The sequence below is a fragment of the Glycine max genome, chromosome 17 (genome assembly GCF_000004515.6).
Source record: "Glycine max cultivar Williams 82 chromosome 17, Glycine_max_v4.0, whole genome shotgun sequence".
Taxonomy (NCBI): domain Eukaryota; kingdom Viridiplantae; phylum Streptophyta; class Magnoliopsida; order Fabales; family Fabaceae; genus Glycine; species Glycine max.
Window position 1 is genome coordinate 4,535,447 of NC_038253.2, and position 15,517 is coordinate 4,550,963.

The following is a 15,517-nucleotide window of genomic DNA, read 5'->3' on the forward strand; positions in this document are numbered from 1 at the left end:
TGTATATACTAATCATTAACTTGGTAAATATTTTGTAACAATAACATAATAAAAAATATTTTTTTAATAATGATTCTTTTAACAAATTATAATTTCTGTTTAGAAAACTAGCCACGTTATTAAACATGTCAGCTATGCAAACGAAATAAAAAAATAAAGGTTGCTACACATTAGAATTATAAATGGAATAAATTAATTTTAAAAATAGAAAAATTACATACTATAATTTTTAGATATTTTTAATATTATTTTCTAATTAAAATAACAAATATTTGCATAAAAATATCAAGATAAAATTTTAATTCTAATTTAGAGAATAATACAAAAAAATACTTATAAAACTGCATTTAATAAATGGCTTTGTCAGTGGCACAGGGAGAGTAATGGTAGAAATGGAAATTTCAATAATGAGTATATGTCCCTTTTCCCGTCCCTGTGATTTCGGACACGCGTAAACCCCACCAAACGGCAAGGTCATTCTCGTCTTTTCATCTCAACCGCCTCCGACAGCCTGCGCGCGAATGTCCCCTTTCCCACCTTTTATTTATTACTATTAATTTGCAAATTTGCTAAAAGTAAGAAAAGAAAAGAGAGAGCATAGCATCCATTTAATTTAATTTACTAAAATCCGAATTCCGAACAACGCAAACAAAATGATTCCAATAATAATGATAAACAATGAATGCTAATTATTAATTATACTAACAACAATATTAATATCAGTTCCCTGCATCAAGATTCAAGATCAGACATGATGCTCTTACTTCACTCCATTGACATTCAATTCAATTAAACAAATAAACCAAACCCTAACACTCTCACTCACTTCTACCTTCTTCTTCTTCTGATTCCATGGCTTTCAGGTTCAACAGTGATCGTTAGATCACTGATTATAGCAATGTGAATGAATAAGTGAGTGCATTGGCGTGTATGTGAATCAAGTTAAGTACGTGTGCAAACAATGCCCATTTCGCTTTTCTCTTTGATACCAACTTCTGCTTTTTCCCCCCCTCAGAATGATTCTTTGCTTCCTCTCCTTCATTACTCCTTATTCTTATTCTTATTGTGTTTATTTTCAGCTTCACGTGCTTTTTTCTTCTTCTTTTTTTCTCTGCTTCCAGTTGGTGTGACTGAGAGCAACTGCTGGCTACTTGGATCAGAGTGAGTGGACATTGGTAAAGTTTGCTGCTTTGAGCTCAAATTTCAAAAGGGTTGTTTCAGTTTTTAGATATGGAACCAGCTTGTATTTTTTATTCAGCTTTTTTTGAGTTACCGTTTCATTGGTAAAGTTTGCTGCTTTGAGCTCAATTTTCAAAAGGGTTGTTTCAGTTTTAAGACATGGAACCAGCTTGTATTTTTTATTCAGCTTTTTTTGAGTTACCGTTTCATTGTAAAGTTTGCTGCTTTGAGCTCAATTTTCAAAAGGGTTGTTTCAGTTTTTAGATATGGAACCAGCTTGTGTTTTTTTTATTCAGTAACTTTTTGAGTTAACGTTTTGTCTAACTGGTTGGCATTGACTGGACCTGACACAGATCTTGTAAGCTGCTGGAGTTGGGATTGGTTAGTGAGAAATGAGATTGTTGGAGTTTGGGTGTGTGTTGATTGTTCTATCTGCACTTCTGGTTTCTGGGGATGCTGAGGTTTACATAGTAACTGTTGAAGGTGAGCCTATCATAAGTTATACTGGAGGTATTGATGGGTTTAAAGCTACTGCTGTGGAATCTGATGAGGAGATTGATACCACAAGGTACTTGCATTCATTTCTCTCAACTCTTAGTACTACTACTAAGAGTTGTTCCTTTGGCAAGTTTCTTCCTTCAATAAGATATATTTACTTTTGAGTCTTAGACTGGACTTGTTGCTAGTTTTTGTTATTGTTGTTGTTTTTTTTTTTTTTTTTTATCTTTATTGGCAAATGTTAGTTTTGTTAGAAATGTTAGTGGGGGAATTCGAACCTGTGACCTCTCCCTTCACCCTTCCCCCTTCCCCCAACCACTGGGCCACTTGTTGCTAGGTGAGGTGAACACGTGAATAGGTTTTTGAAGAGTCTAATTTAATTTCTTCCCGAGTAAATTTAGTTTAAACCCTCTTAAGAAGTAGGTAATGGTTTAATTGTTCAACTATTGCTCATATGAAGTTATTCTTCGAACCTGAATTATATGAAGTTATTCTTGTGTAGGCTAACTTGTGATTGTGAACAATTTGTTTACAGCTGGTGCTTTTTCTTTTCTCTTTGTTTTTAAGGATAATAATGCAATGATCACCAGCCCACTCTGTTTTGAACAGTAATTTTCATTTTACAAAAAAATAATGATAGTTTTTGGCTGTTATTTTTTCTCCTCTAGTATGTGATGAACCAAGAAATGGATATTGGCAAGTGTGGTTACTCACCTTTTGTACTATTTTAAACTTCTTCCAGTGAATTGGTTACTTCTTATGCTCGCCATCTTGAGAAAAAACATGACATGCTGCTGGGTTTGCTGTTTGAGGAAGGGACATACCAGAAACTTTATAGCTATCGACATCTTATAAATGGGTTTGCTGTTCATATTTCACCAGAACAGGTGAAGTCTTCTTCTTACTTCATTCCTTCTATTATTCTTACTTCACTCTAATTTCCTTATGCTATCCCTTTATATTAGTAGGCAGAAACTCTAAGACATGCTCCTGGAGTGAAATCTGTTGAGAGGGACTGGAAAGTGAAGAGACTTACAACACATACCCCACAATTTTTAGGGCTTCCAACTGGGGTTTGGCCAACAGGAGGTGGCTTTGATCGGGCTGGAGAAGACATTGTGATTGGACTTGTGGACACAGGGATCTATCCTCAGCACCCAAGTTTTGCAACTCATAATTCTGAGCCATATGGGCCAGTTCCAAAGTACAGAGGAAAATGTGAAGCTGATCCAGAAACTAAAAGAAGTTACTGTAATGGGAAGATTGTTGGAGCACAACACTTTGCTCATGCTGCAATAGCTGCTGGGTCATTTAACCCTTCAATTGACTTTGCTTCTCCTCTTGATGGAGATGGACATGGAAGGTTTGGCCCTGCCACCTTTTTTATTTATTAACTTCTTCCCTCTGAATTCTTCACATGTTCCCTTCTCTACGAGATTGAAAGAGATCATAACATGCCATTTCTTTCTTACGAGCAAATCATGAGAACTTAAGAGTAACATTGGTTCTTCATCCTGTGTCTTCACTCACAGCATCATGCTTAACGCAATATATCTTCTAATTTGATTATTTTTTTTAAAAATCCTCTGTTTTCCATGCATCGTCATCCGGCAGTCATACAGCCTCTATTGCGGCCGGAAATAATGGAATTCCTGTGAGGATGAATGGCCATGAATTCGGGAGAGCGAGTGGGATGGCTCCTCGTGCTAGGTAAGGAATAATACCCTTGGTTGTTTTAAAATTGGGAATTGTAGTCCTTTCTGTTGCATTAGACATTTGGTGTGTCTTTTTCAGGATTGCTGTCTACAAGGCAATTTATAGACTGTTTGGAGGGTTTGTTGCAGATGTAGTTGCTGCAATTGATCAGGTATACAAGTATATCATATTTATACATTGACTTGAGAATTCATGAAATAGTCCTTACCTCACCCCCCACAACCACTCAAAGTACTTACTCTCTCACCTAGGCAATTTGTTTACACTAGATTGCTTATGAGTGGATATTATTGCAGCAGCACTTTTTCTTTTGCTGTAAATCTCAGCATTCAACATAAAATTCAACAATTTGTCTCGATAATTTGTCACGGTCTTATATTTTTTACTGCTGGTATTCTATCTCAAAATTTCTAATTTACAAAATTTGAGTGTCTACAGGCTGTATATGATGGAGTGGATATACTCAACCTTTCAGTTGGACCCGACAGTCCTCCAGCAGCCACCAAAACTACATTTTTGAACCCTTTTGATGCCACACTTCTTGGAGCCGTGAAAGCTGGTGTATTTGTTGCACAGGCTGCTGGAAATCATGGTCCTCTTCCTAAGACATTGGTTTCATATAGTCCATGGATAGCATCTGTAGCAGCTGCAATTGATGATCGTAGATATAAAAATCATTTGATCCTTGGAAATGGAAAAACCTTAGCAGGAATTGGGTTATCACGTGAGTTTTCCAACTTTTGACTATATTTTCTTCAGATATAATTGTAATGGATTGCCGTTGAGACTTGGGAGATATAATGTGGAATATTTTGGATGAAATTTTCTTTGTCGTTGATGAGAACATGAAAATAAGTTTCCCCTTCCCAAATAGGTAAAGAAATAAAATGTAAACAAAAACACATTTTCCAGTAGAACACATCTTTTACCAGTTACTGCTTCACTTTAACTTTGTTTTCTTGGGTAGCACTAAAAATAGAATTAAAAAAAAAACAAGATAAAATTGTCATACTGGGACTAAGGTATGACATATTCTTCCATATTTTCATTTACTATAGTTGGAAAAATGCATTTACTATCTTTAATAGGGTCAAGTTAGAGTAGTAGTCAAAATAAAAAAGTTTGGCATTACTCCAATGAAGTTTGGTTTATTAAATATGTATCAGATATGTTGATTTTGTTTTTTTATTTTTATTTTATTAGCATCCAATTTAGGTGGTTCAATGCATTTTAGTGAGACAAGTCTCATCCCATAAGTAATTAATACGTGCAACACGTTCTGTTATTTGGCTTGCAAATTATTTTTTATTTGAAGCTGACTATCTGAAATATTAAGCTCTGACTACTTAATGCTATGAAATGTTGGCAAACTGGTATACATATTGACTACCTTCACCAGTTACGTTTGTTTTGTTATATTGGGGTTTGGTAATGAATTATGTTGGTTGCAAATCAAAATTCATGAGTTCTTCCTCAAGCAATAAAGTCTCTTCAGTGTTTTGTAAATTCAAGCTTACATGGTAAAGCAAATATATGGATGTTAGTTCCCCTTGTATACTTTATATACTCACTATTCAAACTGTATTGCTAAAATATGCATAATGGCTTGTACAGCTTCCACACATTTAAACGAAACATACACATTGGTTGCCGCAAATGATGTGTTGCTAGATTCTTCACTTATGAAGTATAGCCCCACGGATTGCCAGAGACCAGAACTTTTAAATAAGAATTTAATAAAGGGAAATATTCTTCTCTGTGGATATTCCTTCAACTTTGTTGTTGGCACTGCATCGATCAAGAAAGTCTCAGAAACAGCAAAGGCCCTTGGTGCAGTTGGATTTGTTCTTTGTGTTGAAAACATTTCCCTAGGAACAAAATTTAATCCAGTTCCTGTTGGCCTTCCTGGGATTCTCATCATAGATGTCAGCAATTCAAAGGTAATCAGACTCATCTGTACTGGTGTATCTATGTAGAGGTAGATGTTTGAAGCTAAATCCATTTTCTCTTGGCCCTTAATTTTTTGGCTGAATTGCAGTTTTGGTCCTCCTAGTTTTCCAAATTCATGATTTTGGTCCCCTTGTTTTTTAATTGTAACATTTGGTCCCCTAGTTTTATAAATTTGTGATTTTGGTCCCTTGATAGATTATTAACTAATAATTGCAAATATTAGAGAGATTAAATTAATTATAAATTAAATAAAAATTATTAATCATTAAAATTTTTTTAATAAAAGACTATTAATCCTAATGTGGTGTTACTATCAATGAAGTCGCGTGTGACAGTGGAGGTTGAAGAGGTGTTTGTGGAGAAGAGGAGGAGCATGGTGCTGTGAAAAATTAGGATTAGTGAATTTTTTATTCAATTTTTTAATAATTAATGGTCTTGATTAATTTATAATTAACTTAATAACTCAGTTAATCAAATTTATTTGTTAATAATCTATCAAGAGGACCAAAATCACCAATTTATGAGACTAGGGGACCAAAATGTTACAATTAAAATCAAGGGGGACCAAAATCATGGATTTGAGAAACTAGGGGGACCAAAATTGCAATTTAGCCTATTTTTTTTCCAGAGACAAGTACTTATCTCAGTTATCTCTCCCTGTTCTACATTTCCATCTATAATTCTTTTTTGTGTTTATGATCATAAGTATGCACTATGTATCATGTGATTTAATACTTTCAAATTGTTATTTTTCAGGAACTGATAGATTATTATAATATCACTACACCAAGAGACTGGACTGGGCGTGTAAAGAGTTTCGAAGGTAAAGGTAAAATCGGTGATGGTTTGATGCCTATTCTGCATAAATCTGCACCACAGGTAGCATTATTCTCTGCTCGAGGGCCAAATATAAAGGACTTCAGCTTCCAAGAGGCAGATCTTCTCAAACCAGATATATTAGCTCCTGGTTCATTGATTTGGGCTGCTTGGTGTCCAAATGGAACTGATGAGCCAAATTATGTTGGTAAGTAATGGCTTGACTAAATTGTCTTCTTTGTTGTTACTTGAAAACTTCTACCTACAATTATACATTTCAACCTCATGACCTGGGCTTAAGCTCATATGGGTTGGTGAGGTGTGGGGTCTGAGGTTCAATTCCAAAGTTCTCACAAAAATAAAGATCTTTGAACTTGAATTTGTTTGGAGCAAGTGGTTGGTTGGAGATAACCAATTTGTTTTTTTTTTTCTTTTCTTTTGTTCTTGTGGATAGTATGAGAAATTCATCAATCACTGACACAAGACAAGATAACCAACTAGACTAGAGACCGTCTTGCTAGAACAAAGTGGACATGTAAATTGTATAATAAAACCTGTCAAACTAGGAATATTAGATACAGATGTTTAGGGTTTCTCTTTGTTTTGAGCTTACATATAAATAAATTTAACTCCTAGTAATTGATGTTCTAAATTATGGGAAAATGTGTTAAGGATTCTCTCATATTATTAAAAGAATAATTGCTTGATTAAGGACGCGAGGGAGGAAGGTAGAAGAAAACTTACTAATATATTTACATAATTGATTCATTTTAAGCTATTTTGCTTGTGCAGGTGAAGCGTTTGCCATGATATCTGGAACCAGCATGGCTGCACCACATATAGCTGGAATTGCTGCTCTTATAAAGCAGAAGCATCCTCATTGGAGCCCTGCAGCCATTAAATCAGCTTTGATGACTACATCAACGACTCTAGACAGAGCAGGGGATCCTCTTCTAGCCCAGCAAACTTCTGAATCAGAAGCTATGAGGCTGGTCAAAGCTACTCCTTTTGATTATGGGAGTGGTCATGTTGATCCAACTGCTGCATTGGACCCTGGGCTCATCTTTGATGCAGGTTTGGTTTCTTCTTCTACAGCAATGAGCCATGAACAACCATATAAGGAAACTTAACACCACACCTTATTCCAAAACCTTAAGACTCAGGTTATGGGTCTTCTCCTCACTTATATGGTGCTCAACTTTTTCACTTCTACTAGATGTGAGACTTCACCTCACACTTGTTGGTTACCAGAAGTTCAATAGAAAGAATCTCTGTAACATGAGTAGGAATGTAATTATAGCTGTTAAATATGTCTAACCAAAGCTGGAGACCTTCTATCTTCCTCTTTCTGCATTTGTTTGCTATTTACTCAAACAGTATATGACAATCCATCATGGATCACAGTGTAAAAAACCTTTATTCAGCATATTTTAATAAATTTGAATCATCAATTTTGCAGGGTACGAGGATTATATAGGCTTCTTGTGCACAACACCTAGCATTGATGTTCATGAGATAAGGAACTACACTCACACCCCATGTAACACCTCCATGGGCAAACCATCAAATTTAAACACCCCATCAATAACAATTTCCCATCTTGTGAGAACTCAAGTTGTCACGCGCACGGTCACAAATGTTGCCGAGGAAGAAACCTATGTGATCACAGCCAGAATGGAACCGGCTGTTGCCATTGAAGTCAACCCTCCAGCAATGACTATCAAAGCAGGCGCATCGCGCCAGTTTTTGGTGTCACTTACAGTGCGCTCGGTGACAGGAAGGTATAGTTTTGGAGAGGTTTTGATGAAAGGGAGCAGAGGGCACAAGGTGAGGATTCCTGTTCTGGCCAACGGATACCGACGATAGATAGCATAGTGAAGTTTGGTCAGCAAAGGAAAGGAAAGCAAGTGCTGCTTGTAATATTCTTTGTAACCTGTGGGGAATAAGGTATGGCGCTACATTTATTCGTCTAAATATATAAATATGTAATGTTAAATTATGAATAGGTGTAAAGGTAAGCAGGTGTAAGGGGTCACTCCTAGTTTCTTCCACATATAGTTTTGCTTATATTGTCTAGTAATTTTGTTGGAATGCTTCATCACAAGTTTTAACCTGTATCTGCCCCATTCCCCAAAAGTTCGTTGCTTACAGCATGTGTAATACATGAAATAATTTGTATAACATAAGGTATCAATGGCACAGCGTAAATCCTACCAAAGCTATTGGCTAGTTAAATTCAATTGCTCTTATTTCAGCGGTCATAATTTGAAAGCAAATTAGGGCTTTCTTTGAATACAAGGAACTGAGTTTTCGGCCAAAGTATAAATGTCAACCTTTGTTAAACGATATGTTCCACAAAGAATATGATATACATGAAGGGTCGATTTGATATGTACCACAACCGTTATTTCCTTTCATTCTCCTGTCATCCAAACCTCTTCCTAGGTCGGTTTGATGTATATATTATTTCAAGATGCGATAATATCACAAGCAAGCCAACGTTTACTAGCGGTACACGGCATTTGCTGCTTGTAGTATGTATGTTACGTACGGGCTTCTTTTGTTGTTAATTAGCTTGCTTAAAATAACAATTTGAGGTGGTTAAAACCTAGAATCTCTAGACAATTAATGTGCTTAATAATTAACTTAAGAGTGGGTCGGTCATCCAATGTTGTAACTAATCCCAAGAAAATATAAATGTTTAAGGAGTATTTGGAAAACTAATTAAAGTAAGCTTAAAAATGAAATTTTATTTTAATATTTTTTTTAAATTTCTCGGATTAGAGAGCATTTAGCTACATTTCTCTTAATTAAATTTTTTACACACCTTTATTAGTTGAGTTTTTTTTTATTATGATACTAGTATGAAATAGTTATAGTTGAAGATAATGATTAATTTTTATTGAAAATCATCAACATACATAAAATATGTATTTCTCTTTTGACATAATTTATTTTGTATCCAAGATCAAATAAAATTCCAAATCACTTAATTAAGAAGCATAAATCAATTTATGTTTGATATTAGTTGAACTGGTTTAGTAAATTGATACTATATATTCACTTAAAAATAGAATTATTCGTTATACGAATTCTAGTTGAACTAATAAATTATACGTGATTAATACATGATTTGCTTGCATTTATTGTGATAGAATATTTATTCAATCTCTCTTCCAACTCCCAAGTTCCAAATCTGTGCAAACAGCCAAATGCTACAGACTACTAGAACTGAAATATTTTTTTCGAAAATGGGTAAACAATTAATGGAAAAACGCAACCCATGTATATATATATATATATATATATAGACGCTCAATTGTGCCATGTCCATCACATTTCTGTAGCTCTATGGCCGAAATGATACAGTTTGTTTCCTTATTCTAAACCCCAAAGTAGCAATAGTTAGATTAGAGTACATAGTTTTTGTCACACCTCACTTCTCTCCGATTTGCGCTTGTTCTTCTTCTTGGTCAACTCGATCGTAAGTCGTAGAACTAGAAGGTACGTCCTTAATTTGTTTCTCAACAATTTCCATGTGTGTGCACCCGATCCATATCATAGATGAAATAATTACATGTACTGTTTTCGATTCAAATAGGTTTTGATTCTTTATAAGTTTTCCGGCGTCTTAAGAGGGCGGTTTTAGTGTTGGTGACCGCCAAATGAGTGGTATTCCTACGAATGAACACTATATTATTGTTTCTATATAGACATGCTAATCATGCTATGCTCGCTAATCACTCACGCAATAAAATATTATAATATTATATGCCTTGGTTGTCATGTCACCTTAAAGCACGTGAAAACGAAACGAGAAAAAAAAAAAAAAGGTTGATAAAATGTCCCACATACCTTAGAATATTGTTGATGCCAACTCTAGTTCAGTGCTGTACCTGTTTTTTTAATTGCTTTCACTATTTTCTTCTCCTTTTTAACTAATAGGACTTTTCTTTTCAGTTTTAAATATATTTTTAGTGTTTATAATTATATTTTTTTAATTTTTATAAATTATATTTATTTTGTTTTTAGTCCTTAAAATATTTTAAATAATATATTTTTACTGTTTAGAATGTTATTTAAAATATTTTAAAGACTAAAAATAAAATAAATATAATTTATAAAGACTAAAAAAATTAGAAATATATTTAAACCTTCTTTCTCCTGTATTTTTTTATCTTCACATTTTTGCCCTCCTCGTTTTACTTGTGATTCGAATATAGACAAAATTACGCTGATGCGAGTGAGTTTCCCAGAAAAAAAAACAACGTTACCTTTTTTGAAAATGTTGTGTGCCTTCATACAAAAGTTCCTTATCAGATTGTTCATTTCTTTCATCTATGTTGTTAAATACCTAAGCATAAAACTTAATTAAGTTCTATATACAATAAGTTCAAATCCAAAGCACATTAATTCTATTAAAAAAACCCGACGTACCATGTTTTTCCCCTTCATTTTTTAATACTGCTTCGTGCCCAATTTCGTGAATTTGGGTGGTTTAAACTGCTTTGTGGGTGGTTTTTGTAACACATACTACTACACAATATAGATGATTAAATTGTGCAATTCAATTTTCATGAATACAAAGGAGCAGAGTATAAAAAAAATCATTTTTACATATTAATTTTTAAAAGTAATTTAATGTCTTGTTTATTTTTTATAAATAAATAATAAATGTTACATTATGTTTTTCACATTTTAAATTAATTATACATATATTTTTAATAATTTAAATATTTTAATTTTAATTTTATTTGTGCACACAATGCCCGATAGACCTCCTGATTAATATAAATGTGACGGTAAAAAAATACTAATAGAATATGTTTCATTGTGGTTGGGTTAGGGTGAGGGCAATATGGAGGTAACAAAAGGGAAGGAAACTAAAATTGTTTTGACGAAACCCTTCCAATTGGAAGCTGAATCAGATTTAGAACCGTCTTATAGAGCCCCCCATCTCCTACATCGCTTGTTAAGTTTACTCAAGAACGTGCGGCCAGGATCAGATCTCACAAACTTCCAAGTAAGTTCTCTCTCTTCAGTCATTTTAACCTTTTTTCCTCCAACTTGGACCTAGCAAATTACTACACAGTACACACTACTAGAAGCAAATTCCTTGGCATACTAAAAAGCTCATCTTAAACATGTATGTTATTGGTTTTAAGTTTTAGCTACTCCAACAGATTGTATTGTATAATTGTCCCCGAGTTAAGTTTAGTGCTGTTAAAAAAAATGAACTGAACTGATGTCGAATTGAAGTAAATTGTGCTAATAAAACTGAACTGTTTTGAATAAAAAACCAACTGGAACTACTTGATCCGAACTGAACTACAACCTACGAGATTAAAAAATGTGAAAAATTTACTTCAAAATTAGATGTTTATTCAGAACAATTCAAACAATTCGGATCAGTTTTAAACACTTTGGTTCCATTCAGTTCATCCAAACTGTTACGCAGTTCAGTTTAGTTCACCCACAGTTCTGTTTGGACTTTTTACAGTTCAATTCATCTATTTTGCCCACCCTTACTTGAGTTTCTTCATATAAATTTCTTCATCAACAATAAGAGAAAATTATAGGTACACCAGGTACTGTTATCTATAACTTTTTGCAATATCAAACATTGTGACAAAATTATGACCCTGACTACAATTTATATATATATACACACACACACACAGTAATGTATGTCTAGAGGGTAAGTTTTATGTATATGGTCACTTAAGCTAATGGTAACAGTTTAATAGTCATTGGGTATCAATGATAACATATTTAGACAGATGATAAATTAAAGTATTTTTGTATTGTGTACAGCTGCCGCCTGTGTTTAATTTCCCAAAATCTCAACTTCAATGCTATGGTGAATCAGTGTACTGCACATCTTCCAACTTGCTAAGCCAATGCAACAGTGGGCAGAGTCCACTGGACAGGTTCACATCAGTAGTAGCATGGAGCATATCTACCACACGCCCCACATCTTTTGGTGTTGCTCCTTATAATTCCACTCTTGGAGAGACCCACCATGTTTCCAAGGGCAATCTCAACGTCCTAGTTGAGCAGGTACTTAATTGTTGCTTCTAAATTCATACTCAATAACACTTTGGCCACATACCTTAGGACACACTCTTTATTGAACATTTTAGATTTAATAATGTTGTCACCTTTCTTGTGTCTGCAGGTTTCACTCAATCCTCCAGTATCTGCCCTCCATGCAACAGATGAGAAGGAAAACATTGAGATGATATGGTGCCAGCAGCCTGTTCCAAAGTTTCGGGGTATCTTTCACTTTCTTTCTAGGATCATTAGTAACTCAAATCCACTAATTAACTCATAGTTCAGATAGAAAAAAAATGTACCATTACTATATAATTCTCCAACTCCTAATTAATTAGCCAACTAATTAAAACCTGTTTCTGCAATGAACTTCCATATGTCCAAGGTAAAAAAGTTGTGGAAGTTTTCAGTTTGCATCAGCAAATTTATGTGGTTCATTGATAGACCAGTCCCGAGATGTCAACAAAGAATTAAGGGACATATTTTTCACATTATGAATTTGCTTGCCTACAAATCAGATGTCAAAGTGAAACCTGGTAGCTGTTACTTATAACCCATATAGCTTTGTGTAAAAGTAGTTTTTTTGTTTTTAATACTTTAAAAGTTTAGGTAAGTTGGATCTTTTTTCGCGGGTGCTGGGTAGCGGGTTTGGTCCCTTTCATTGGAGCCTCCCCTCTCTTAGCCCCCTCGCCTCACCTTTTATTAAAAGAAAAAGGTGAGTTGGATCGTAGGGGCTCATTAGGTAGGGCTGGCCTCACAGGATACTTAATTACCAATTACTTATTAACGAGTTCCTCAAATTGACAGCAAGATTTTAACTCATATCCATGTGAAATATGAATGTTATTTTTACCAACTGAATCAATCTTCGTTAGCTTAGTATAAAAGTAGTTTCACCATCCATTCTATCAAGTGCCGCATTTCATAAAAGTATTACAGTCTGCTCCTAGATGGTTCATGGTTAAATTGGGTGTGGAAACTTAATATGTTGTTCCTTTGACCTTATCCCAAGATTTATTCCAGGCAAAACATTGCTTATAAATAATTAAACTGACTTTATCACAATTTAGCATGATTTTCTTGGAGTCTCATATTCTTCTCCAATAATATTTAACAAATATTTGAATTAACCTGTCTCAAGTCAATTTTCAAGTTCTAAATGTTTACTCGGCTAGCTAAGCTCTGCAAATTCATACGTGTATTTCAAACTAAAAATGCAGGTACATCTATTGAAGCTCAAGTGCATGGTAAACGGCTGCTGAAGCTCCAAAATCATGGAGAAACATATGAAATGAATTCTCCTCACCTTTCAATTAGAATTCTTCCGGTTCCTGGGATTGATTGGGTTGGCAATGTTAATATAAGGTGCCCAGAGACAGGTCTGGTAGCTGAAATATCATACAGATCAAGCCATTCTTTTTTAGGATTTGGGGGAAGTCGTAAATTGATCAAAGGGAAAATCCTTGACTCATCATTACTCAAAGTTCTCTTCGAAGTTGATGGTCATTGGGATAAGTACGTCTAATCCCTCCAACTTTATTTATTTTTCTTTGCCCATGAAGAGTAAATTTATAATAAATAAAATATTAATATAAAATCTTCAAGAATGCTATGCTACATTGTGATTATAGTGACACATTGCTTATCAAATGAAATTATGCAGGATAGTTAGAGTGAAGGATACAAATAGTGGAGAAGTGAGAGTGATATATGATGCCAAAGAAGCCATTTCAGGTCTCAAAACTCCTATTATCAAGGATGTGGAGGTAATTAACTTCTGTTCTGTCTCCATTTGCTTGTGATATTTAGTTACATTTACATATCTCCTTTCATTAATTTATCAGCCAATCTTCCTGGCATGGCCTTCATAAGGCTTTTCTGATTGGAAAGAATGTGCTTAGATAATTCATTCCGTGTAATCAAGAAAAACAATGTCCCTTTTAATAAAATAGAAATACAAATAAAATAAATTACGAAATCATTAAAATTTAAAAAGCTGATTTTATAATATAATTAAACAATATTATTAGAGCAACAAAAATCTGTTCGCAAGGTGTCATGCAAGGCATCACTTAACTAATCACAGAGACTTAAAACAAAAGGCTTTGATATATAAATACGATAAAAAAATTTATTAGAGACCTAAAACAAAAATTGATTATTTATCAAGGACCTCAAATATATTTAAGCTTAACTTAATTTATCATGTTTAACTGTAGAGGATCCACTCCCCTCCCCTCCAAAGGTGGATCAGCACAAGTAACTCTGAGTAATTTCTTTATTCTTGATGCGGATTGGAAGTATTAATGTGGATCACAAAAGCTGATACAAACATGCTACACGTGTCGGAACACTATGAAAGACGTGGTTTATTTTGCAACACCTCTTATATTATGCTTTGAGTGGTATACTCATGTCATTGTGTTTTTCAACTGAATTCATTGCACATAATTTTCTTAACATATAGCATCACTCACTTTATAAAATAACTCGTAACAACTTTTTAACATCGTGTGGTTGGAGATATTATTACTCTAGACTTTAGAGGAGTCGGGTTCCTTATCAAACATGTTCTATGGATAAAACTTCATCCTAGCCAGGCAGGCAGATGCAGATGTACATTGATTGTCTCTATCATTGTTTAAAGATTTTGATATGCTTGTTTTGAGTCTCAAAATGTTAACATGAAAAAATGGGCTATAGTTTTGTAAACATTTTAATTTGCTTTAACATTTTATTTTTTGGTAATTGTTATCAGAGTGTGTGGCCAACCGAATCAGCCCTTGTTTGGAGTGAGTTGAGCCAAGCCATTATGAACAAAGATTGGGAAAGAGCAAGAGAAGCAAAGCAAGACGTGGAAGAAAGACAGAGGAATATGTTGAGAGACAGAGCCATGAAAGGAGAAACTTGGTTTCCTAAGAATTTTAGGGTGTCTTACAGTAAAGACACATGGGAATGGGACTGTTCACCAACTCATAAATGGGTCCCTGAGGCCCCCATCATAGCTCAATAATTTATTGTTATGTACTTTGTACTGTGATGTCTTTAAATACCAGCCAAAACACAGTTATAGGCTGTTCAAAAATTGAAATGCACTTATTTCTGGTTGGACACCAAAAGGGTTGGAAGATTTATTGTTGTACTCATGAAATTCATTTAAACCTAAGTTATTTATTATTTTTAATTTTTGATAAATATTGAGATAGTTTGATGAATAAATTTATACAATATAATTAGTACTACCAAGTATGGAAAATATGATTGCTTTGTCGATTCCTATTCTTGGATTGCCATAATCTTAGTT

At 34.2% G+C, this 15,517-nt stretch overlaps 2 protein-coding genes across 11 annotated transcripts; both read left to right on the forward strand.

Moving 5' to 3' along the window:
• The first annotated feature begins 577 nt into the window (after positions 1-577).
• LOC100776104 (subtilisin-like protease SBT2.5) lies at positions 578-8,337 on the forward strand. Of its 7 annotated transcripts, none has more exons than XM_006600418.2 (12): positions 578-946; positions 1,080-1,175; positions 1,533-1,747; positions 2,420-2,564; positions 2,646-3,040; positions 3,292-3,387; positions 3,472-3,544; positions 3,832-4,117; positions 5,008-5,333; positions 6,100-6,367; positions 6,952-7,233; positions 7,619-8,337. In XM_006600418.2, the coding sequence occupies exons 3-12, from the start codon at positions 1,572-1,574 to the stop codon at positions 8,023-8,025; spliced, it is 2,454 nt and encodes an 817-aa protein (XP_006600481.1). In that variant the 5' UTR covers positions 578-946; positions 1,080-1,175; positions 1,533-1,571; the 3' UTR covers positions 8,026-8,337. The 7 variants fall into 7 exon arrangements, with proteins under 7 accessions (XP_006600481.1, XP_040867299.1, XP_040867298.1 ...); XM_041011365.1 differs by having other exon boundaries at positions 1,080-1,161; XM_041011364.1 differs by having other exon boundaries at positions 1,122-1,175.
• Positions 8,338-9,467: 1,130 nt separating this feature from the next.
• On the forward strand, positions 9,468-15,332 carry LOC100778772 (oxysterol-binding protein-related protein 4B). Of its 4 annotated transcripts, none has more exons than XR_005889414.1 (8): positions 9,468-9,663; positions 11,006-11,182; positions 11,974-12,219; positions 12,338-12,434; positions 13,434-13,728; positions 13,877-13,979; positions 14,433-14,618; positions 14,972-15,103. XR_005889414.1 is itself a non-coding variant. In XM_041011368.1 (7 exons), the coding sequence occupies exons 2-7, from the start codon at positions 11,018-11,020 to the stop codon at positions 15,224-15,226; spliced, it is 1,020 nt and encodes a 339-aa protein (XP_040867302.1). In that variant the 5' UTR covers positions 9,471-9,663; positions 11,006-11,017; the 3' UTR covers positions 15,227-15,332. The 4 variants fall into 4 exon arrangements, 2 of the variants coding, with proteins under 2 accessions (XP_040867302.1, XP_003549313.1); XR_001385888.3 differs by having other exon boundaries at positions 14,433-14,580; XM_041011368.1 differs by lacking the exon at positions 14,433-14,618 and having other exon boundaries at positions 9,471-9,663; positions 13,434-13,592; positions 13,882-13,979; positions 14,972-15,332.
• The last annotated feature ends 185 nt before the right edge of the window (positions 15,333-15,517 follow it).

Coding starts and splice junctions, on each gene's coding strand:
- LOC100776104 (XM_006600418.2), top strand. CDS start 1,572: ATGAGATTGTTGGAGTTTGGGTGTGTGTTGATTGTTCTATCTGCACTT. Junction 3,388..3,471: donor GGGATGGCTCCTCGTGCTAG/GTAAGGAATAAT, acceptor TGTCTTTTTCAG/GATTGCTGTCTACAAGGCAA. Junction 3,545..3,831: donor TAGTTGCTGCAATTGATCAG/GTATACAAGTAT, acceptor GAGTGTCTACAG/GCTGTATATGATGGAGTGGA.
- LOC100778772 (XM_003549265.5), top strand. CDS start 11,018: ATGGAGGTAACAAAAGGGAAGGAAACTAAAATTGTTTTGACGAAACCC. Junction 13,729..13,876: donor GTTGATGGTCATTGGGATAA/GTACGTCTAATC, acceptor GAAATTATGCAG/GATAGTTAGAGTGAAGGATA. Junction 13,980..14,971: donor CTATTATCAAGGATGTGGAG/GTAATTAACTTC, acceptor AATTGTTATCAG/AGTGTGTGGCCAACCGAATC.